The 20,415-nt window shown below is 36.2% G+C and overlaps 1 protein-coding gene, 1 long non-coding RNA gene and 1 other non-coding gene across 3 annotated transcripts; all 3 read right to left on the bottom strand.

The window, feature by feature from the left end:
- Positions 1–1,012: 1,012 nt before the first annotated feature.
- On the bottom strand, positions 1,013–2,128 carry LOC143570482 (uncharacterized). The gene is made up of 2 exons (XR_013141936.1): positions 1,617–2,128; positions 1,013–1,273 (listed from the first exon to the last, which is right to left on the bottom strand). It is a non-coding gene; the product is annotated as an uncharacterized LOC143570482 (long non-coding RNA).
- Positions 2,129–4,199: 2,071 nt separating this feature from the next.
- Positions 4,200–6,097, bottom strand: LOC143570505 (uncharacterized). Its single transcript, XM_077056141.1, has 9 exons — positions 5,969–6,097; positions 5,801–5,879; positions 5,637–5,694; positions 5,413–5,552; positions 5,211–5,301; positions 4,952–5,006; positions 4,655–4,841; positions 4,476–4,587; positions 4,200–4,372 (listed from the first exon to the last, which is right to left on the bottom strand). The coding sequence occupies exons 1-9, from the start codon at positions 6,091–6,093 to the stop codon at positions 4,290–4,292; spliced, it is 930 nt and encodes a 309-aa protein (XP_076912256.1). The 5' UTR covers positions 6,094–6,097; the 3' UTR covers positions 4,200–4,289.
- Positions 6,098–11,000: 4,903 nt separating this feature from the next.
- On the bottom strand, positions 11,001–11,073 carry TRNAA-CGC (transfer RNA alanine (anticodon CGC)). Its single transcript has one exon. It is a non-coding gene; the product is annotated as a tRNA-Ala (tRNA).
- Between the last annotated feature and the right edge of the window lie 9,342 nt (positions 11,074–20,415).

Raw genomic sequence — 20,415 nt, 5'->3', positions numbered from 1 at the left:
CGATTCTAACTTGGGGAATACGTGACATACTAACCAATGAATAAAGGACACCTGGCCAGGTTGTTATAACCGTGCACATGGACAGGATGCGATCCGTCCTATCATTTGGTGACACGTGTCCAGGTAGTTATACTCATGCACATGAGACGTACAGCTCAACCTATCACAAGAGGACACGTGTCCAGACGGTTATCAGAGATCTTCTAAAAGAGGACAGCTGCCTCAATCATCTTCCTTCATCCTTTGGCTATAAATACATTGTCAAATGGTATGAGGTATTCATTCACTCACCTACATTCTGACTACACTTAGTATTTACGTTTCAGTACTTTCTTCATGAACGTTACTGATTCTCACGCCGGATGGTGGTTACAGGAAGACCCCCCTCTTGTCCTTCCTGTAACGAGACTTACGGTGTCTGTTTTGCAGGTTCCGGTCATTGGACTTCAGGAAGTCATACTCATATCGTGGTAGTAGTTATCGTATTATACCCTGTGGACTCACTGGATCCAGGACCCATACCCGGGGAGTGGATCCGTGTTTCTTCACTAACTGAGGAAAGACTAATGAAATTCACGTTGAATTTGAATTCCTCAAAAATGCCTTAGCTTCAATTGTAATCCCATATATTAACCTTTAATATGCAGTGGGACTTTAGTAAATGGAACCAGCTTTGACCACAAACCTGAAAAAATGTTGTTGTAAACTTTTTTTTGACTTAAAAATGTCCTCTGACAGATCACCTTTTAGCTTTGATCCGTAACAAACTTTTTACCCGTTTGCAATTTTTATTTTATTAAATATTTTACCTAAACTTACCACTGGATGCAAAATAAACAGATTAGAATTTGTACCTTTTATGAGCTACTGACACTACCAAATTTAACCCGTTTGCAGTTTTTTAAATATTTTTCCTAAACTATCACCGAATGCAAAATAAATCCGCAGATTAGAAGTGTTGCATGTGTTCTGTAAAGGATCAAATATAAAAACCACTTAATATCAAAGGACAAAAAACCGATTTCCTTATATATAGACTTGACATTACACCAAAGTCTTATTAGTTAGACCTAAAAAAGAAGACAACAATAATGCATATTAATAACATACCAGTCTCTCAAGATTAAGATACAAAGGAACAACAACGTATACTAAGGAATATGTGGATTGATTTCATTTCCATTTTTATCATCAACCTCAATAGGTACGAGTCTAGCTTTTCGAGCTCCTAGTTCCGTTTGCTTCTAGTGATCCTTTCGGGATTTGAATTCCACTGAAATAAAAATAGATACAATGTACAACATCAGTGAATTGGGAAAAGGAAGGCGGTAGAATTACCCTAACGCACATCAATATGAAAAGTTTTTAAATAAAAAGTCAAACTGGCAAAAGAACCTTGCTACATGTAGTACGGTTTAAGTAATATTAACTTGCTGAGAAACAGAAATATCCACCACAAAAGTAGTACTTTTCTACTATGTAAAAGAACAAAGAAAAAGTATTTAAATTTGACACTCAATGTAATACAATCATGTAATTCAACAATTAATAACAATATAAATGCTTAGATTTTAAAATAAATGAATGTTGAGATTCGTTGAACGTGCAAAACTTACACCAAGTGGGCACGATTGGCGAGTACTGAAGATGTCGTTCAACTTGATAAAGAGTTATAAGTTCTGGTGTGTGGCATCAATTGGATTGTGTTATGAACTGAAACGTGTTTAAGGTCAGGTTAAGAAAGATTAATAAAGTCAAAGATTAAGTGGAAAGGATGATAAATCCTTAAAAATTATTTGTATAACTTTGTTAAGGGAATCAACAATGCCATAAGCAAGTGTATCACCAATACTTGATCCTGCTCTTGTGGGTTTTACCTGAAAACATCCATACCAGTAAAATTCAAGATTTTAACGTTTTTTTAGTTATTATTATTTATAATTCGGAAATAATAACTTTCCCTGAATTAACATCTAAGTTGATTGTCAAGAAACCAACTTGAAATACCAGGTTCATCCAATTCACTCATTGAAACACAAATGTTAAAGAATGAGCACAAGAAAGGTGGGCACGGTAACGGGTCAAAATGGCCAGCTTGTACTATGGGTCAAGTCAGGTTAGAATTAGATTGACCCGTTGACACATTTTTGCACATTTTTCTACAAATAACAAATGCACTAACTCTTACATAACTTTGTGTAGCAATAATTATCTGAAACTTTCAATAAACCAACAACTTTTAAAGGTAGTACACAAAAAAATAAGAATTTTTTTGTACTAAAGTTAATGCAATCATTATATTAGTTTAAAATAATGTTTAAAATGTTTAAAGGACAAAACTGGAAAACATAAAATTACCTTCAGTACAAAGTTGGGTATTGTTATAAATCCCCATTCCTTGTTTCTTATGCTCCAAGGAGGCATCATGCTGCCAAAAAGTCAACAGTACAAAAAATAAGCACCAATCACACACTTGTATGAAAAACACACCTTGGCCCGATAAAAAAAACATTTAATGAGGTAATACTTACTTCAAAATGGAAGTTAAACGAAGGAAGATGGACATAAGATAACCGCCAATATTCCCAAATCCAGTTTATAGAAACAAATCATTGTTATTTATGAATATATCAATTGAGGCGGTTCACATAATGTTACATGCAATTTTAAAAAAAATATATTCAGATCCAATGAGAACAATTAAGGCGACTCGTTCTGGTTGACCCAACCCGCGTAATTTAAATTCTTTACTTTCTTCAAAACATAGTTTCTTTTTTCAATTTGACCTGGCCCTCATTTTTTGTCAAGTACAAACAGACTTTCCTGTCAACAAAAGAATGTGATCATAGAACACGCCTACAAACAAATTACGATTGTAGATATCCTACTACAAAAACACTTTAGATTTGGTAGTGTAAGAGTTAAATACATGCTCTGCGAATTTTTAAGTGGGCATTTCATCAATATATAGTGGGTATGTGTTAAGAACTTGATAAACTATGCCCACCATAAATCAATTAAATGGTTTGATATCAAGCAAAGTGCCCAGGTTAGATTCTTTATTTTGACATGTAAATGTGGTAAAAAAGCCAATAGAGCCTATAATTATCAAAATCCATGTGTAAACATCTTATTTGTAAGATACCTTTGTAGATGACTACTCCCCTTCACTCACTAACTACTTCAGTTCCTGATCAATTCCCTGAACAACAGAAGCATGAAAGAAAATAAGTAACAGCACCCTAACCGAAGAAACAGAATCAATTGCTACAATTAAGTAACAAAGCTTCAAGTTAATTTGTAGTATTAAATCTTTCTAATTTGTTAGTAAGTTATTTGTTGCCAAACACCACCTGATGAGACGGGCGTAACTTCAAATCCTTATCGACCATAACCTAATCAATTTCAAATTTTTGTAAACAAAAACCCTAAATTACCTAGCGGTAACGGCGAGACCTCGAGATTTGCTTCAAAAACATAACCTTCAAATCGTGAGGCGGATTTCAAAAATTCCAGTTAGGGTTTTTGGATTGAACTACAAATCCAGGTTAGATTATGGCAAAGGGACGGTGGAGTTGTGAGAAGAGATTGCTAGGGTTTGGAATGGAAGAGTTAGGAATTTTTGACCCGATCCAAACCCATCGGCTATTAGACCCATGACCCGCGAATTTTAATGCTTAAACGGGTTGAAACCGGGTTAAATGAATGAGAGCGAAACCAAGTAATCTGGTGGCTAGATACGGGGTGGGGAGCGACTAGAGCGCGACACCACGTTTTTTAGATAGACAATTATATAGATAGTTAGATTTAAAACACATTAATATTATCGTTGTTTTCATCTCGTTAATATATAATCATCTACCTTAACATAAACTATTTTCTGGCCCAATCTTGATTGTTATGCTGGGATGATGTTTTTAGTGAACAGTTAAACGTCCTCGTGAAAGCAAAAAAGTATTGAGGTCACAATAGCAGACCTAGTGACATCTAATGATTTTTTATGTGTTATACGCATCTAGCTATCGAGTGACACCAATTTACCACACATTTCAAATAATACACAAGAAAAAAACTTATACAAATGCTCATTTTATTATCAAACTCACACACTCTATAAAGAATAAAACAACCATATTAACTTCATTATGTTATTACAATCACTAACTTAACGGGACGCTGCGGTACATTGTTTGTTTGAAGAAGATGAATAGTTGAAAGCATGAACGCGATTAACGTTTTGGCCATTATAAATGGTGTCGAATCTTTCATTTTTATAAGATAATTTCTTGTTAGACACTAACATTAAGAGTCTTGTTAGGAAGAACGATGCAGTTAATTACTACAACTTCATCTTCAACATTAACCGCTTCACCTAGATTATAAGACAACACAAACCGAATTAGCATTATATCAACAATGGGTCACATGTAGAAAACGAGCCTAATAAAACAGGTCAAAGTCAAACAATATCTTACCAAGAATTGTGACTCCAAGTTTTGCCTTGTGATCTCCTTCAGCTTGAACACGTGACCATCGCCCGATTGAACATTTCCAACCAACAATTGAAAGAATAACCACTGCATTTTCCTGAAACCACATGATATTAATATTAACCATAAATGCTGAATCATTACTTGGACAAAGAATCTTGTACCTTGATTTCAACATCATCAAGAACGATACAGTTAATCAACCGAGCACCAGCTGCTATACGTGCATTGGCAGATATGGAGACGTTTGGACCAATCTGTGCAAATTTAGACGATTTAACATATTTAAACAAGAGCTTATATGAACCCGTAAAGGGGAGGGCCAATCTTACAAAATCTGCAGGAAGACTCCTGTCAATATTGGAATAAATTTTGTTATCAAATTTCAGAAACATAAGTTTTATATACTCAGTTATGTCATCAACCCATAAACAGGGAAGTTTAAGTCACTACATTAGTACCTTGTTGCTGACTCTGATCGTTGGGCTTCAAAGCTGGACAAGCGTCTTAGATTAGCTGCACGAGAATCAAAGAAGACAGATTTTAAGGTTGCATAATACCACAATTATGAAATGACACCTAAAAACAAAAAAAAATGTTTTTTGTTGTTGTCCCAGAATCAGTTAAACAAGTTACATTCATGTAACTTGTAATATAGTTATATAAAGAAGGAAAGTACCTGTGCAATATTACAAATTGTAGATAAAATATATAACTAACCTCTGTCTTTTCGCTGTGCAGAAACACTTTGAATAGCAGTAAAAATCTCTGGCGTAAATACATAAACACCACAATTTATTCGGTCACTAACCTATAGATCATATAAATATTAGACCAAAAGATAAATAATTTGATGAAAGTAATGACTTAAATATGTATAACATGGCAAGTAATTGACTTTATGCAAGCTTCAAGCACATACAAATGTTTCAGGTTTCTCTGTATAATGCAGCAATTCATTTGTATCAGCGTCGGCTACCAGCTCCCCAAACTGATCTGCTGATTCAGGGGAAACCTTAATTACAAGGATCGTTCCCATCCCACCATATCTTTTATGCGCCTCTAAAATATATAAACGTGTATATTAGCTCGGGTCATTTAGAAACTTAATATTCATAATCAACATTTAAGAGCGAGTTTAGTTACCGAGCATTTCAGGTAACGGAATGCAGCAAACATCACAGTTCAGCAAGAAGATGTGTGACTGTCATAAAATAGAACACAGTAACACATTCACATACATTATCACTATGTTTATTTTTTTTTAATCTTAATTAAGACAATCAAGAACGAGAAGGCGAAGGTTAAACCGGATTATCTTCCATGATTAGATCCCTGAAATTGTATAGACCACCAGCCGATCCGTGCGGTTTGTCCTCTTTCAAGTATCTATTTTAGAATAACACAATAACAAAATGAACAAGTGAGTTCAACTTCAACAGTTTAACAGCATGAAATTGTAAAGATTCAGAGGTTACTTGACTGGGATTTTCAACTCGTTAGAGATGGAGGATACATATAAGGCGAATTCACGTTGCTCATAGAAACCAACAAGGTAGATCTGTGCTAGGTTTTGGTATCTATAACAGAAAGAATGATGCATAACGACATTATATTATACTTTGTGATCATGATTAAAATAAACAATTACTAATTGAAATTTTATTTGGTTAGTAGTTTAGTACCCTTTTACAGGCAGAGATTGGATGATGAACCATTGGCTGTCCTGCCAAGGGGAAAAGTGGCTTCGGAATATTCAGTGACAACGGCCTGAACCGAGTACCTAAAACACAATAACAAATCTAACATGAAATCAAGCCTAACAGTAAATCTGTTAAAAGAGTATAAAAGGTTAGTTAAGTCAGGTAGTTATTTAGTTATTAGTAGGTAGTTATCCTCTTAAGTAATAGCAAACAACGGCGGATGCACCTTATATAGAGGGGGTGGACGTGCGCCTCCGTAAGACAACCGTATTTCCATTAAAGTTTTTCAAAATTTTGTTAGTAAATGTCTGGTTTTATTTTTGAAGGGGACACTTATAGGCATTTTCATTTATTAATAATGCTTGGAGTTCACAATTTCCATTTCTTTTAGACAGTTTTAGTACATAAAGCTTTAATTATTTTACTACTTATTTGATTAATACATTTCAAAATTCATTGACTAACCACTTATAATTTGATTAACAGATTTAGAATATTATTGACTCTTCTTCAGTTAGAGTTATAGAAAGCTTTTATCATGATGTTTTGAACACTTAGTATAACATGTGTGAAGAAACACTAATCGACCCCGGGCAGATTACGGATAATCTGGGGGTTAAATAGATGTTTCCCACGAAGGGTTATGTCCGGCAAAGATGGTTCTTCTGGTGACCTGCAAAACAGACACCGTGAGCACGTCACTTAGAAGGGGGGGGGGGTACCTCCTTGTGACCACCCTCCGGCGTGAGAATCAGACTAGATTGCTCTGAATATGTGTATATAAAGAGAGATTGCTAGAGAAGATAAGATACAAGATGATCCTACCGTTCCAAGGTGTTGGAGTATTTATAGCCGAAGGTAGGTTTCCAAGCAGGTACAGCCAGCTGTATAATATTCCTGTTCTACCAACTATGGGCTACGCACGTGCCATGCTGGTTGGTGGGTAGGCAGCGGCTGATAGTGACAAGGCCGGCTGTGTACTGTTCCCTTTCCACCAACTGCAGGCTATGTGCGTGCCACGACAAGGGTTGGTGAGTAGGCAGCGGCTAATAGTGACAAACAGTACTAGAGCATGCTCCTCCTCGTACTGTTGTCGGTGAGCTGTCACCCTGTGATTGGTTCATGGGCTGCTTTGGTCAGATCTTGTCTATTTTTGTCCATACCTTAGCATGTATAGTACAAAAGATCTTCCAGAAGCATACGGACTGGCTCATTTGGGCGGGAGTATTCCCGCCTTGCTTATTCCTTCAGGTGACACTGAATTATTGAGAGTTAGTGCCTTGTGCGTGTAGCCTTGCTATTAGTGCGGGTAGCCTTCCCTGATGGCTTGTATCCGCAGCTGCGGGGACAGGCGGGGTACTTCACCATTGGGAGGCTTTCCCTGCGGGAACAGCTGGCGTACTGCGCGTAAGGTCTTCATCTCTGAGCATGGTGGGTCCTGCGGAATCAGTTGGTCCTTGCGCAGACGTCCCTCTTCAAGGTGAGTTTTGCGGGTCCAACTGAGCTCTGCTGGGACCTACCTCTTCAATGTGCAGTAGAAAAGATTTTATTTATTGAAATACATTGTTTGAAGTATATTAAATCGGTTCATGTTACTTTATCATCATTTTCTATTTACCCGACCCATTTATGATCATACCCGATTTTTGCCCCGGGTAACTAAAATTCCTGGATTTGCCACTAGTAAGCAAATTATAAATTATATTCACAACTTTCTCACTTGTTCTTAGATTTAGATTAGATTTGTAATAAAAAAAAAAGATGGTAGAGTGTGCTTGCTATAACAACAACATTGAATCCAAAAACAGAAACAAACTCTATATTAGATAATGATGATGAACTTATAGTAACAATTGAAGTCGCTTGAAGAAGAAGTAAGATTAACAACACCTTTTGTGGGACCACCGACCATGATCACAGCTACAGCCTTCTCATCTGTGCTCGTCATCCCCAAAGTCGATCTCAATTCAATTCAATTGGCGCGCAGTTGTTATGGATTAATTAGAATTTGATTAATTATTAATGAGATCTGGAACGGTGTGTTGAAATGTGATTAGCTAAGCTAAGACTAATAATAAGACCTTGAAGTCCAAGTAGAAGCTGACCAATCCAATGAGTCAGCAGTAGCACTACATCGTCGTCGTCTATTAATACCCAAGATAACCGACACCACACTTTTAACCATTTTTATATTGCCTTCGGTGTACTGAATGAGTGAATTCTTATAAAAAAAAACTACATATCTTGGGAATGATGGTAACTCGAGTTAAAACTTCTTTTTTTTTCTTTTTTATTGATCTTAACGCTATTTGGTATATATAGTGTTTTAAAAATCGTTAGTCGGGTAATGAGGTTGGGACTAGCGATTATTCAAAATTAATCACATCGAACTTAAATGTATACCTTTCATTTTTATATATCCACCCACTCATTTTTATATATAATTTTCAGTTTTATGCATACACAAACATATTGGCTGGAAACCGTTGATTCGACCGAAATCTTGCCGGCAACCTCCAAGTTTGGCCATAACCTTCTCGGAAAAGGCCGATTAAGTCTAATTAATCCTGATTTTTGCCGCATTTGACCATTGATCGATTAACTGGCCGATTAGGCCAAAATTAATAAGTGTGGTGGGGACTAGCGATTAATCGGCGCCCGGTTAGGATTTTTGCAACACCCGTATACTTCATATTCACTATTCTAAACCATTATGAATATGATTCAAACGTTTTTGTTATTGACGTCAAGAGAACCTCACAATTAAACAATAGGTAAAAGTGTAAAATTAATAGTCCATCCGTCCCTTTACAAGTGTCATGATTTGAAAAACACAAAGTTTTAAAAAGTTTTAATGATTGTACTTTTTTCTTAACAAATAACTATAATGCCCTTGACACATACAAAAAGACAAAATTTAAGAAAGTTTGAATGCTTGCAATTTTAAGGGTAAGTTTGAAAATTAATTAATAAAGTTTGAAAGTAGACATTTGTAATGGGACAAACTAAAAAAGAAATGTGGTCACTTTCAAAGTGACGGAAGGAGTAATATTAATTTAACATTATTTACACGAATGTTTCAGATGGTAAAATCAAATTACGGGCTTGATTCAAATTTAACAAAAGTTACATCAACACAATGTTCTAGTTCTAATATCTTTGCTTACAAACGTTAAAAAGCCCCGCATATTTACTGTGAAATAATTTACTGCCTAAATAATTTACTGCGTACACGTAAACTATAGGATTAAAATAGACTATTAAATTACTAATTCAAATAGTTTATTGATAAATCATTTAATAGCATTGGTTGGGTTTGAAACAATCGGACAATTCTAAATTTCTAATAGACCATGGACCAACCACAATATTAAAAACTATACACATGCACTTGTCACGTGACATCTTCACTTAACTTTCAAAAATACTATTCATTATAATTACTATTTTATTTACTTTTTTTTCATTAACTATTTTATAATGTAATTTTTTTGTTAAACATTTTATTAGTTAAAATATAATAATACTAAATTTATAATTTTAAAAATTAAACCTTACATAAATTCAAATATTTTTTTTACATGAAGAACATCACGTAAATTAAACAATACATGACTACACATTTTTATATCTAGCTAAAATTTTAAATAAATGGCACCTCCTAAATTACTATTTTTACGGGTCCATATGCATCGTATTCATGAAAAGTATTGCCATGTCTTTGTTGTAAAAAGAAGTGATTCATTTGATCATTAAACGTATCCACTACTACAATGGTTTTGGATGTTTTTCTAACCTCCGCCATCGTCTCGGCATTTTCACTTTTCAGGCTACAAGTACGGTAGTAATACCATAAAGTACAATTCTTTTTTATAAATGAGTACTGGTATCATACTGATTATTTTAATACCTATTTTTTCATAAGCTCATCTCATCCTTAATTGAGAACGCTAGGAATGCCACACGCGTTTATAAATCTACTTGTATTCTAGCCAATTCAACATATACACGAGAACTAACAAAACAAATATAAACTTTAAAAATATAGAAGCAGGAAAGGTGTTGCTAGTAGGGGTGAGCATAAAACCGAATTAACCGAACCGAAACCGAAAAAACCGAACCGAAGCATTAACCGATGGTTAATTTTTTAGTTTTTCGAAAAACCGATTTTTGGGTTTAGGTTAGGTTATCTATTTTAAAAAAATCAAAAAAAACCGAACCGAACCGATTAATCGAACCTATATTTTCTACGTGTTTTTTTTAAAGATGTTATGACTATAAATAAAACACCAAAAGAATATACCATTGATTGTGATGAAGTTTATAAAGACGATCAAATATTGGGTCTAAACTTTGAAGATGAATAAGACAATGAATAAAAATTCGGGAAACCTTTAGTGTTTTTATTAATAACGTTGTTGAATTTAAAAATATGCTACTCAAACAACTTTGTATTTGTTTGGTTCCACATAAGACGTGCTTATTTTTATATTTTAAATTCAATATGTATGAGGTACTCTATTTTTTTTTTTTATTTTTTTTTTTGTAATGTCTACTCACAATAAAAAAACCGAAAATAACCTAAACCGAAACCGAAATAACCGAAAACCGATTGGTTGGTATTCTAAAATAACCGATAGCTTAGGTTTAAATTTAGGTTTCACCCAATAACCGAATCGAACCGTGCTCACCCCTAGTTGCTAGAATGCTAGTTAAGCACATTGGGCCGTAAGAAAATCCCTCTCTGTAGCAGAAAAGCCCACACAGAAGCCCCAACGTAAAAAACAAAGAAGTATATAATAATAAATGGAGGTGCGGGGAATCGAACCCCGTGCCTCTCACATGCGAAGCGAGCGCTCTACCATATGAGCTACACCCCCATGAACGTTATTATTTTCTACGACTTTAAGTTAATATGTAAAGCATGAGAACAAGAAGATTTAAAAAACATAATATCAACAAATAACATATTTCCAAATTCCAAACTACATAGATTTATACAAAATATCAAAATCAGAAAACACAGATTCACTCATCGTATCAATAAAAAGATGTTTTCTGGTACTTGTTTTTGATCCAGTTGAATCCTGCCGTTGACCCCTGTTTGACCTTTCTGAAACCAGTTGCAGCCACTGCTTTCGTCTTGTCCAACCCATCTTGAAACTTGCTTCGGTTGACCTGTGCTGGATACACGTGCACCTGCTTCGCATCAGACTCATCCGCCCACACGTAGTTCCTTCTGTAATTACCATCCATTTTGATCAATAATATTATTATGTCACAGAATGCCTGTTTATATATGAATTTATGATGTTGAATTTCAACTTTGGTTGCGTGACAGGTCAACTTATTTGATTTGACGGACGAATAACATTCTTCTGGAACATATTTATATTATGTTAATAATAATAAGTTTGGGATTGCTCACCTAATCAATTACGAGGGAAATTGACTAGAAGGTGGTGGTTTGGTTCACCTATACCTGTTGCTTCTAGATGCTTCACTACCATAACTCTATACATCTTTGAAAATTTTTTATTCTAACTAGACTTTGAAAAATAAATCCATTTCTCTCGTTTTGGGTCACCATGGGTCTTTTAAAATGACAGCTTGGGACTTTTATGGGCCATAGAAAATATTGCAACTGGGTTTATATTGACCATGTGTTCCGGGTCAACTAAAAAGTGCGTAACTTCTTGTCATGTAGGTATGACCAGTTCAACGATTTGGAGGCCTAAATCAAAATAAAATTTTGTGGCACTTTTATGACAATTGTTTTAAAAAACAAAAAAAAAGTGCTAATAATGGGTCTCAAACTCGTGACCTACAGGTTAGTAACACACATATGTTTAACACTAGACCAATAAGCATGTTTGTTTCTAATCCGCCAATTAAATATATATCTATATGACTATATATAATGGTTTTTTTGAAGACCTTGGGTATGTTTGGCAAAACTAGCTGGAAGCTGAAGGCTGAAAGCTGATGGCTGGAAGCTGGTAGCTGTTAGCTGTAGCTTTCTAAATATTGGTGTTTGGCAGAGTAGCAAAAGCTTTTAATAAAACTAGCCAGGTGCCCACGTGGTGCGGCGGAATGGGCGCACAACCTAACATCAACCGCATAATCAATGTCGGTACATGATTCACCTGATGACAATGCATACATAACCCCAATGTAGACGTGTAATTCATGAAAAGGCAGTAAGCATGTAACCGATGTCGAAAATCAAGAAACAAAGCTGAAATGTACAGTAATTTCAAATAGATAATTTTTTAAACCAACCTATTTTGATCTGAATCTCATTCTGAACATGCGTTGTTCTAATCTGAAACATGTTATGACCTGACGACTTTCGACTCAAAAGCGTACCGACATGAACTGAACTAATTTAACCCTTTTTGTATCGACTCTTTCTGACCCTAATTTGATCTTACATATGACTCTAGCTCACCTGACTTGACGTGTTACCAATCCTAACCGATAATCACGTAGTATGCTAATTTTTTAAAGTTAAAGAAGAATAATAATATCATACTCAAATTAAATATAATAAAATGCTCGTTTTTATGATGTAATTTGTTTAAAAAATTATTAACGTGTGAAAAAGTTACGGTCCCTAAAAAAGTCGTGGGGTAGTTAGTTTTGAATAAGGGTTAAATGTGTAACTGTTATATAAATTAATAAAAGTTTTTAGAAGTTCAAGTACCAAACTTGTAAATTCAAATGTAAAAGCTTGTAGCTAGCTTTTTCTCAAACGCTAGTAATAGTAGCGTTTAAATATGGAGCTTTTTCTATCAACCTAAAAGCTTGAAGCTACCTTAACCAAACAAAGTTTTTTATCGAATATGAGTTTTTTTTAAAAGCTTGAAGCTCTTAAAAGCTCCTAAAAGCTCATTGTCAAACATACCCCTTAACTAGTCTAAACCTATCTTCATTTCGCTGACCCATGGGCCAACCCTGCACGTAAGCAATAGACTTTAACTAACCCGCTGTTTAAATATCATGTGGTGGTTACTAAAAATTAAATTAAAAAAAAATGTTATGGTTGATTTGGGGTACGTGGAACCCATCTCGTTGGTTTCTTACGGGCGTTAATGGGTTGGTGCCTCCCATTTTGGTGCCCAACTTTAACATGCTCGGCTTGGTATTTGGCGCGATGTGGCTTTGACGCCGGTGAGTTTAACGCCCACAACATGCATAGGCTGAAAAGGTGGGTAAGAATGGGCAGACTAAGGGGGTGTTTGTTTACCTCTTACGCCTTGTTATTGAGTTTTTTAACCAAGGAAAGAAAAGGAAATGAGAGGGAAGGACAACAGAGGGAAGGGAAGTGACGTAAATTTTTTTTAATTAGGTGTGTTCTTGAGTTTGAGGAAATTAGGGGAAAAGAAAGGATAATTATGTTAAAAAATAGTTATCCTTAGTAATCATCTCATTTTTTAGAGGATAACTTATTAGGAAAATACATTAATTTAATCCATCCTAACTCCTTTCATTTCCATCAAAAAAAAATTCAAAAACACCCATTTTTTAACCATCCTTAGTTATCCTTTCTTTTCGCTCCATTAAAAAAAACTCTAAGAACAAGACGTTAATGAAGCTGTCGCACAGAAATAGGGGTGTTTGGTTGATTTAAAAATTGCTAATCTGAATGGAAAACTATACCTCTTATTCGGTCAGGGAGATTTTGAAGCTGAATGAAAAAGAGGAACAAGAAGCCTAATATACCCTCATCTGCCAGCTGAATGCGACCCTTCTAAGTTCTAACAGATCTGCAACCTAATCGATCCCTACCCAGGTAATTTTTTTTCTCTCCAAGGTGCTATATCTCTTCATCTCATATGTTAATTCAGTTTATTTATGACCCGTATTTCTTAGATTTGGAATGCTATTAAAGAATGTGATAAAACTTTTATGTAATGTTATAATCATATATTGAGTGATTAACATAACAAATTGATCAACTGCATGTTTAGTTTCGCATAATCTATTGGTTATCTAACTTCAAACAACTTTATATTATCAAATTTGTTCTCCATTGTATCTGTTGGTTCGATTTTAAACTGCCAAAACTGGTAATTTGTTTGGTTTAGTTGGAATTTTATTTAACTCCCAATCAGTCAGTTTCATAATTCTAAACCGTAACGAAACTAGCCGGACCGTAAGAGTTGAGTTCATGCTTTTTTAGTCATTTAGATATGTGATAAAGTTCCTGTAATGCATAGATATGTGTTGTACTATAGCAAAGCCACTCGTGAGCTACTTGAGATCGGCTTGTTAGAACTCGAATTGAGCTAAGCTTAAATGTTTAAGCTTTTATTTATATAGATTATAAAGTTCGTGAAGAAAGATTGTGTTGATAGAGCCACATACATAATTCGTTTTGTAAACAAAATTATGATGCACATAAGGTATTTGATAAAATGTCTTGAATGTAATGACTACTTTAACTTTTAAACATTTAGTGTTAATGTGTTCTAATTTTCTAGTTTGGTGGAAATTGTAGGAATTGTGGTGATTTCATTGATTAACTTACATGTGAGATATGTAAAAAAACAAAATCAAAGAGTTTTATATATGTATATTGCTCACTGCTAGTACCGAGTTAAATGATAATGTGAATTTTGATTTGTCCATCAGATGTGAATCGAATCTGTGATACAATTGAAATGTATATATAGTAGAATAGACAAGCCTGAGGCAATAAATGTTTATATGAAACTTTGAGATGACATTGACCTGCTCATATGTATGTAAAATAATTGATGAGCAAATGGTACCGGTATCGTAACAAAACGAGTACTATTGTTACCAATTTGATATCAACTTTTTGAGGTTTTGGCAAGTGCTAAGCTCATCCGTATTTTTGAGGTCTAGGGATGAGTTTAGTACTTGCCAAAACCTCAAAGATTCACCAAAAAGTGATTTTTTGGTGATTTTCGGTACCGGTACCGACTACCAAACTGATCCCTAGACTTTTGTAATTCAGTATCTACCATTGCAATGCGTGTAATTCTTGTTAGTTTGTAGAATTAGCAAGTGCTTGGATATTCATTTAATAATTAAGCGGTATCTTGATTTAAAACGCCTACTGTTAATGATTTGCAGGTGCAAAATTGTGCAAAGTTTAGGCTGGAATGCAATGACCCGCAATGACAGGGGTCAGGACATAAAAAAGTCATGTACATAGATGAAGAAACCACTGATGCAACTGAAGCATACTACATCAAGGTGAACGAAGAACGAAGTATGCTCACGGATTGAAAACACATTGTCTTATGTTCATTATTTTTTATTGATTATTGTTTTATTTCGTTCGTGCACTTATCTACTACAATATACATTCATTAAGGTGTTATAATTGGAAACGGTGTTTGTATCTCTTGTATTTATATGGATCGACCTTTTGGTTTTATTTTTTTGCAAAATGCATGAAAACTTAATATAAATTGCCATTGTATGTAATAAAATTATAAAAACATGTTTTATTGTAATATACAAAACGGAGAAAATGATGGTTAGTTGGTTCACTACATAGAATAATTTTAGAGGGTAAAATAGTCATTTTACAAAGTTATTCAGATGTCCAACCAAACATCACTTGCTGGTTCAGCACTTACTGGTTCAGACTCTTTTAATCATTCAGACCTCTTATTGATTTAGCACTTAATGACTCAGCATTTGCCAAACAGCCCCTAAATCTAAAATAATATATCAATCAATCAATCAATCAATCAATCATGCCCAGTAAAATCCCACCGACAGCAAAGCTATAAGTAGGGTCTGGGGAGGGTGGGATGTAGGCACACCGTACCTCTATCCAAAGGAATAAAGAGGTGGCTTCCAGAGAGACCCTCGGCTCTAAGTACATGTGTATGAAGCAAAATAAAGAAAATCAAAGTTTAACAGTTATATAAAAACTGCTACTAATTATAATAATATTAATAATAAGATCACAGTTTAACAGCTATATAAAAGCTAATAATAATTATTATAATAATAATAATAATAATAATAATAATAATAATATGTAAGGGAAATACCATTATGGTATGTGACCTAAATAAGTTAAGTCTAAGCCCTAAGGTATTCAATTCTCTCTAAAAATCCTTAACTTTAATTCTACTTCTCCACGAATTCCTATCCTCAACCATGTCCTCGGAGAGGTTTAGGTCTATCAAATCATGCCTAATCCTCTCATCCCAAGTCAATTTTGGTCGTCCTCTACCCCTCCTCCCCTCTATAGTAATGTTTTCTACGGATCTAACAGGATTCGTCGTCTGTCTTCTCTTTACATGTCCAAACCATCTCAATCTCCACTCTCTTATCTTGTCTGCTATGTTCGCCACCCCTAATCTCTCGCGAAACACAACGTTTCTTATTCGGTCTAGCCTTGTGTGCCCACACATCCAACGTAGCATTCTCATTTCTGCTACCTCCATCTTCCGCACTTGTGCCTTCTTGATGGCCCAACAATCTGTTCCATATAGCATTGCAGGTCTAACTGCCACCCTATAGAATTTTCCCTTTAGTTTAATCGGGAAACTCTTGTCGCACAATATACCTGTGGCTGCTTTCCATCTACACCATCCTACCTGAACTCGGCGAGTCACATCACTGTCTAATTCCCCATCGCTCTGTACAAATGATCCTAAATACTTGAACTTCGTTACCTGCGGGACCACCTGACCACCTGCCCTTCAATTGTGATCTGTGCGTCTTCATTGTCGTTTATCCCACCAAAATCACAGTGGAGGTACTCCGTCTTAGATCAGCTAATCTTTAAACCTTTTGTCTCTAAGGTTGTTCGCCACTCCTCAAGCCTCATGTTTAGATTTTGTTTTTTCTCAGCAAGTAACACAATATCGTCTGCGAACATCATGCACCACGGGAGAGTCCCCTGAATCGACTTTGACAACTCATCCAAGACTACTGCAAAAAGAAACGGGCTCAACGCTGACCCCTGGTGAAGACCTACCTCTACAGGAAAGAAATCAGTATCCCCCACTGGCGCACGGACACTTGTTTCACTCCTGGTAAACATATCCATAATTATCTCTATGTATTTCCTGGGCACTCTTCTACCCTCCAAGCACTCCCAGAGCACCTGTCGTGGCACACTGTCGTAGGCCTTTTCTAGGTCAATAAACACCATATGTAGATCACGCTTCTTCTCCCTATACTTTTCCATTAATCTTCTTATAAGGTGTATTGCCTCTGTGGTGGAACGCCCCGGCATGAAGCCAAATTGGTTGACCGTAACCTGAGTTTCTCGTCTAAGTCTAACCTCAATCACTCTTTCCCATAGCTTCATAGTATGACTTAGTAGTTTGATTCCTCGGTAGTTACCACAACATTGGGCGTCTCCTTTGTTCTTATAGATAGGAACTACAACGCTGCTCCTCCACTGGTCTGGCATCTTACCTGATTTGAGAATACTATTGAACAGAGTAGTTAACCACATGACTCCTTCCTCCCCCAGACACTTCCACACCTCGATGGGTATGTTGTCTGGGCCAACCGCCTTAGACCTTCCCATCCTCCTAAGTGCATCCTTCACCTCTTCTCGTGTGATCGGTCTGCAGTAGCAGTTATTCGATTGTTGTCGTTGAAAGTTTGTGTTGTCATGTTCTTCTTGGTAAGCTCTCCCATTGTTAAAAAGATTGTGGAAGTAGGTTTGCCATCTTAGCTTGATGTCCTGCTCCTTGACCAGTACATGCCCATCTGTATCCTTTATGAACTTCACCGGTCCTAGATCTTGCCTTCTACGCTCCCTGGCTTTGGCAATCTTAAACATAGCATGTTCCCCCTCTTTTGTTTCTAGACTTTCATACATCCGTTTAAAGGCCGCATTCTTTGCTTCCGCCACTGCCTTCTTCGCCTCTATCTTGGCCGTTTTGTAGTTGTCCCTCAATTCCACTCGCTCCTCCTCATTCGTGCATCTCATTAGCTCCCTAAAACATCCTTGTTTGTCCCTTATCTTGTCTTGCACTGCGTCATTCCACCACCAAGACTCCTTATGTCCACTTGTCTTTCCTGTTGTGACCCCGAGAGTCTCCTTTGCTACTTGGATGATCTTTGTCTCCATAGCTTCCCATATATGAGTTGAGTCCCCATTTAGTCGAGCCCGCGTATGCAGTATGAGTTTATCCTTAAACAGTAGGAGATTTTCGTCCTTCAAATTTCCCCATCGAATTCTCGGTGTACCTTTATTCTCTCGAACAGTCAGCATATTTCTGAAGGCTATATCTGTCACTAGTAGTCGATGTTGAGTCACAACTGCCTCCCCAGGTATGACTTTGCAGTCCTTCCACCAACGTCGGTCTCCTTGCCTCATCAAAAGGTAGTCAATTTGCGTGTCGCGTCCGCCACTGCTAAAAGTGATTAAATGAGAATCTTGTTTCCTAAAATAAGAATTTATAATACCTAGGTCATGTGCCACCGCAAACTCTAGAAGATCTGTTCCGGTCTCATTCCTATCACCAAAACCGAAACCCCCATGTACGGCTTGAAAACCATCGTTAGCCTTACCAATGTGTCCATTAAAATCACCTCCTGTGCAAATCCTCTCCCCCCTAGGTATGCCCCCTACCACTGCGTCTAGGCAATCCCAAAATTCTTTCTTTTCCTGATCCCCTAGGCCTACATGAGGCGCGTAGGCGGAGACTACTACCACTACTTCCTCTCCTAGTACTAATTTCAACACCATAATCCTGTCATTATGTCTTATCACCTCCACCACACTAGTGTGTATTTCCTTAGCCACTAGAAACCCCACTCCATTTCTAGCTCCATCAGACCCCGAGTACCACAACTTATACCCATTACACTCAGCCCCTCTATGTCCTTTCCACTTAGTCTCCTGGAGGCATGCTATCTGAACCCTACGTCTTTTAAGCACATCTACCAATTCTAGCAACTTACCATTTAATGTTCCTACATTCCAAGAAGCCAAACGCAATATACGCTCCCTATCTTTACTCTTTCCTACACCCCTCGTTTCAGGACATGGTCTCAAGTAATAGTCATGGTTCCTACGCTCTATGGTTGCAACTAATCACACAAACACAAGCAATAGAACACCAAATCAATAATAATAATAATAATAGTAACAGAAACTAATAATAATAATAATAGTGTGTAGCAATAACAATAATAGTCAAGAGATCTTAAAATGAAAATAAACTCCAAAGATCCGGATCACGTATGTTCTAATGATAATAATAATAATAATACTAATAATAATAATAATAGTGAGAAAGGAACGAGTATACCGTGAAGATGATGAAGGCAGATACAGCTCAACGGCAGCCAGGTTACAAGAAGCTCACTCTTTTGCTTTGGGACCCCCAACGGCAGCAAAAATAATAATAAGATAGTTGACAAGTCATTAAAGCACATGATAAACAAATAGTTGAAGCACCATAAACTAAATGTGAGAACTAAAGAAGCCTTGGGCCTCACAATCTTCAACTGATGAAATCTTTGCAGAAGGACAAAGCTTATACATTGGTGCAGTTGTATATGGCAAGACATAAAATTGGGTATGGATAATCAGGGCTGCAGTTGTACTGCTACGTCTGTGTTGGAATATGTAGAGGTCAACAAATGTCAGAGAGTAAATAATAACCGGCCGTATATGCTGGTTGATCATCAGGGCTGTTTATGTGCTGTTGGAGGTCTATACCAATGTGATTAGCTGCCGTCGGTTATAAATGTTCAGATTGGTGTATCTTGACATCTTTTCTATACCGATAAGTATATGAATGATAATCGCTGTTATCACCTTTGGAACTGCTGCTGTTAATTGTGTGGGGATGAATATGCAGCTCTAAAACATTGGCAGCCAAGTTGGAATAAACCAGTCCTGATCAGAGCTAAAATAACCGTTTCTTGACACGTCCTGACCCAAACCAAAGCTTTAGACATATCAACATCATCAGTTGTCTCTTTGTCAGCTTTTTTCATTATCATCATCTTTGTCTTCTTTATTTCCGCCATCATCACCATCACCATGATTATAATCATCATTATCATCACCATCTACTGACATAACATCATCTTCTTTATCATTTGCCTTCTTAAGAACTTTGGCAACAATATCATCTACAATCATGGTTAACATAATGTCAACCCAATGACCATTCACTTCATCACGAACCCATTCTGACACAAACTCGTCCTGACTCGAATGAAAATAACCATTTTTTAAAGCGGCCCGTCCT

The sequence above is a fragment of the Bidens hawaiensis genome, unplaced genomic scaffold (assembly GCF_021521415.1).
Source record: "Bidens hawaiensis isolate Kalapana, Puna unplaced genomic scaffold, B.hawaiensis_p1.1 tig00024994_1, whole genome shotgun sequence".
Lineage (NCBI taxonomy): Eukaryota > Viridiplantae > Streptophyta > Magnoliopsida > Asterales > Asteraceae > Bidens > Bidens hawaiensis.
This window is presented reverse-complemented; position numbering and strand designations above follow the sequence as displayed.

What these genes read in the sequence shown, in the direction of transcription:
- LOC143570505 (XM_077056141.1), bottom strand. Translation starts at nt 6,093, where the DNA reads ATGCATCATTCTTTCTGTTATAGATACCAAAACCTAGCACAGATCTAC. An exon ending in CAGAGAAACCTGAAACATTT is followed by an intron (nt 5,302 to 5,412) that starts GTATGTGCTTGA and finishes TATGATCTATAG; the next exon opens with GTTAGTGACCGAATAAATTG. An exon ending in TGCACAGCGAAAAGACAGAG is followed by an intron (nt 5,007 to 5,210) that starts GTTAGTTATATA and finishes ATTCTCGTGCAG; the next exon opens with CTAATCTAAGACGCTTGTCC.